This window comes from Sinocyclocheilus anshuiensis, unplaced genomic scaffold (assembly GCF_001515605.1).
Source record: "Sinocyclocheilus anshuiensis isolate Anshui unplaced genomic scaffold, SAMN03320099.WGS_v1.1 scaffold541, whole genome shotgun sequence".
Taxonomy (NCBI): Eukaryota; Metazoa; Chordata; class Actinopteri; order Cypriniformes; family Cyprinidae; genus Sinocyclocheilus; species Sinocyclocheilus anshuiensis.
In genome coordinates this window covers 87,340-91,954 of record NW_015540873.1, presented here as the reverse complement: position 1 = coordinate 91,954, position 4,615 = coordinate 87,340, and the positions used below count along the sequence as shown (strand labels likewise).

The window sequence follows — 4,615 nt, the reverse complement described above, 5'->3', positions numbered from 1 at the left end:
CACACACACCCGCACACACACACACACACACACACACACACACACTTTTCTCACTATGAGGATCTAAATCTAAAAACAAAAGATTTAGGATCTAGATTTAAGAATAAAATAAAATAAAATAAAAAATAAAATAAAATAAAACAAAACAAAATAGATTATTTTATTTAGGAATATTTAACTGGAGTTATCATCTGTTCCAAAAAATATTGCTTTTTATTCTTTCTAATTCAGCTTTAACCACTTGATGTAAAAACTCCAATAATATAATAAAAAAAACATACTAAATAAATACATTTTAAAAAGGTATTTTTAAGATACCCCGGACTATTTAGAATATCATATTCAGAACCATAAGTCATTTAGAATAAGAACAGTGCTGTAATATTTCGTTTGAAAATCTCTCGTTCACACTGTTGGGATCTTCAGCATTCATCAAACAGCAGAGAGTCATTTGCATACCGAATTCTGATTGGTGTTCTTTCTGGAATGTATTTGCATACTGATCAGTGATTGGTCAGGAGTGTCTCCTATCTACCGCATCATCGCAGAGCAGCAGAAGCGCTGTGTTCCTCCTTCGTCTTTTAGAATTATTTTTAGGTTTAATCAGATTGAACTCACTTCCAAAGACTATTTTCTCACCCAAGTATATCTGAATTCATACACAGAAACTAGTTGGAGAGGTTAGTTAGTTGTACCTTGTGGTCCCCCATACACACGTTGGGTCCGATGTTGTCATACGTTATTAATTTCTCCTCGTTCTCTGGCTGCAAAACACAAACACACACAAAATATGATTAGATACAGAAACAAAGCACATGCATACATGTAGCTAAAATACTAAGAGATTTGATATGGTCACAGTTAAGCGCCAATAAATCAGAATTCAGGAGCTTTTTCATATCTGAAGTGCAGCGAATGCATGAATCATATTTATCTGAATTGAAAATAATGCTCTGAATCGAGCGAGACAGAGACGACGCGGTGCTCTTTAGAAAGCACACACAGATTGTGTTTTCTGAGCTGAGCTAAACTCACAGAAACTCGAGAGCAAGAAAAGCTCGGCTGCTGTTTTACCGAAAAGACCAGAGAATAGCACTTTAAAGTCATGCACAAAATATATCTGTAAATATAAACATCTGAATATGCCCATGTTCCCAGCTCCTGTCCACTTCGTAGCTGTGAGGATGAAACATTAATACATTTTATTGTCAATTTATTCCGAAATCGAATTTATACTCCCATGTTTAAATCTTTAGTTACATTTAAAAGGTATTATTTGCTGCTATAATGACTAAGTATATATCCTATACGTCTAAGGAATATATCTCCAATTTATTTTTGTTTGGTCATTTTTTTTATCCATAAACAGAAATATTTATATTTATCTCTTTACATTTTTTTGACTGAGGTAGACTCACTTCTCAAATCTTATTCTATAATTAGTCATAAAAAATGTGATTAAAAATGCAAAATTCTTCTGTGATTATATTGATGAAGTTTATAGTCTGCTTGTCAATGTTTTACATTTCATTTTTTATTAATTTATCACTACTTTTATTTTAAATTACATTTATTTAAAATTGTATTTATTTTTTATTCATTCAAATTTTTGTTTTATTTATTTATTCATTACTACTTATATTTTGTATTATATTTATTTATTAATTTATTATATATATATATATATGTATATTATTAATTTTATTATATATATATTTTTTAATTAAAAAAGTTTCCTCTGCTTGTCAGTATTTTCCATCCATTTATGTATGTATTCATTTATTACTACTTTTTAAAAAAAGTTTTATTTATTTAATTTTTTGTCTATTTATTAATTAATCGCTACTTTTACTTATTTAAATTATATGTTTTTAATATCGCATTTTTATTTTTTGGTTTTATAATTCATTTATTACTAATTTTACTTTGTAATTTTTTTTTGTTTTAATTTTTTAAATTGTATTTATTTAATGTTATTTTTTAAAATTAGTATGTTTTTAATATTGCATTTTTTTTTTTTTGGTTTTATAATTCATTTATTACTACTTTTTCTTTTTTTTTTTTATTATAATGATCTGAAATTGTATAGATGTTTTTTTTATTTAATTAATTTTTTCCCCTTTCTCTTGTTTTAAGCCTCGTTTGCTCCTAGCAATGTTTTATGTAGATTTTATGCTCCGCTGCGGCGTCCTGTGCCTCCCAAAGCCTCCATACATTCATCAAACGCAGGCTTGATAATTTACAAAGGCAGCATAAAATTGTGTATTTTCGGCCGGTGTAATCTTTAGACAGATAAACAAATGACGGCAGGAGCCGGGGCGTTCCTCCACCCGCACTTGACTGGCTCTTCATTACGGCACACACTCCGCCGCAGACCTCTGGCGTGTTAGGGCTCGGCGAGCAGAAAATAACACGACGTGGAGCTAACAGAGCGCAGCATGATAGATGAGGCTGTTTACGAGCCGTGTCTGAACAATCTGCAGCGCCGGCGCTCGTCTCAAACAGCGCTGGTCTCAGCTACTCCACTGCGCCGCAGTAAGAGCGGATCTCTTCATTAACCTCGTTAGTGCTGATGAACATCACTACTGCTGTCTAACACAGCGGTCGGGTCGTCTGGTCTAAACACAGGCTTTCTGCAGGTCAGTTTAAGAGCATGCAAAGGAACACACTTCAAAGTTTGCTAATGCAAGAAAAGTCATGCATGCATGCAGCAAAAAAGTCATGCTTTTCTTCAAGACTTCCGTCTCGTTTTCCAGTGCAAATGTCTAAAGATTCATAAATCGGGACACGTTTACTGCAGATATAAAATGACAGAAGATAAAGAAGTCTTGTTTATGAGAAACTGATCAAAATCTGTCAATGGGCTCAAAAAATTCAAAGGGAAAATTTGTTCTTGTTTTAATCATAAACTCAGTTTCTCAGAAAACAAGACTTCATATCTTCATTTAGTGTCTCCAGTAAACGTGTCTTGATTTAAGCACGTTTGGATATTTGCACTGGAAAACGAGACTGAGGAAGAGACTCATGCTTTTGCATTTAATGCCACGACTTTCTGAATTTAAGACGTTCTGATCTGCTCTGCTCTGATCTGGATGGATGGGTGAATTAAGACCTTTTAACCTATTTTTAGGACCCTGCAGAAACCCAGTAAACAGAAATCAACCTATTGCACTGATGTCTCCTTTCTTTCCGTCCGTATTTTTAGTTTAAAACGAAGCGGAAGACACTTCACACTCCCCAAACCTCAAAATGAAGAGCTGAAGGAAAGGACTTCTTTCAGGCGTCATGCATTGCATTTTTATTTTATAACGTTTCCTAATGTTCACTTATAATGCCAGTAAGATTTTAACATCCTAAACTCATCATTTAGAAATAAGCCTGATTTAAACACTGCGTTTAAGGGGTGTGTCTTCTTTAAGCCCACTGCTGTGATTGGCTAATATATATCTGCATATGAAATAAGCATTACTTATGAGGTGGATACTGTGGATTATAGTGTTATATTTCAATGCAATCCATCAGAAGACAATAGAGTCGTCATTCAGATCGGTTCAGATCAATAACCGTCGATGCTGCACAATGCATTAATTGTGAAACCATCAATTAGCGTTTAAACTGTAATCATCTCACCTTGACGAGCAGGTCTTTGGCCGAGGTGGACATGAGGATCCGGTCACACCAAGAGGGACATCGAGTGTTCATGTACTGCTTTCCCTGACTGCAGTCTTCACTGTACGGATAACTGCACAAACACACACTGTATTCACTCATAATTGGTCAGAGGTGTCAATCTGTGATCCATAATCACTAAATTATGAATGCATTTTAATTTTACAGCATGAGATCATAACCAGAGTCTGTGCGTTTGTGTGAAATGCATCGTCTGCTATTGCAAATGCAAATGTTCTGTTGTGACTAAAACTACAATCAGCAGCAGAAATCACAGAAATCACACGTTCATAATGCACGTCAAAATCAACGTTATTTTGCATTCTGAAAATGATGCCTATTTTCATTACGATTTGGTCATTTGTGACATTATTCTTATTTCCCTCTCAATTCTTTTTACTGTAATGCAATGCAATGCAAAAAACACACCTCGTTTTTATTTAATGAAAATCATCATTTATTATTATTTTTTAATTATTATTCAATGTGCATAAAAGAAATTAAATACAACTAAAACTATTGTGATGTATACTTGTATTTTAAATAATATAATTTACATATATATTATTTTCTTCACATTTTATTTCTACTTTCAACAGTGTTGCTTTAAATAATGCATTCTAGCATGAAATAAATTATGTACACCAGATGCATATTTTCATGTGTGTTTGAAGATGTACTTTAAATAATATTTTTAAATAATTAATTATTTTCTTGACTTTATGGGATGTTTTTGCAAAAACTACTGATGTATACTTTCAATAGTGTTTTAAAATGTACTTTAAATAATATAATTTAAATTAATAATTAATAATAAGCATAGCACAAAATAAACTCTACACAACAAAAACTACTGTGACGGTTACTCAATTGTGTTTTAAGACGTACTTTAATATTACTTTAAATTATATAATAATTATAATATAGTATAAATTATATGATATAA

At 32.2% G+C, this 4,615-nt stretch overlaps 1 protein-coding gene across 1 annotated transcript in view; it reads right to left on the bottom strand.

Moving 5' to 3' along the window:
* Positions 1-668: 668 nt before the first annotated feature.
* Positions 669-4,615, bottom strand: part of LOC107688179 (type I inositol 1,4,5-trisphosphate 5-phosphatase-like) — an 81,981-nt gene continuing 78,034 nt past the window's right edge. Inside the window, exon 7 of the mRNA XM_016485776.1 lies at positions 669-764. Coding sequence (XP_016341262.1) covers positions 669-764 — 96 coding nt within the window. The remainder of the gene's footprint in view (positions 765-4,615) is intronic.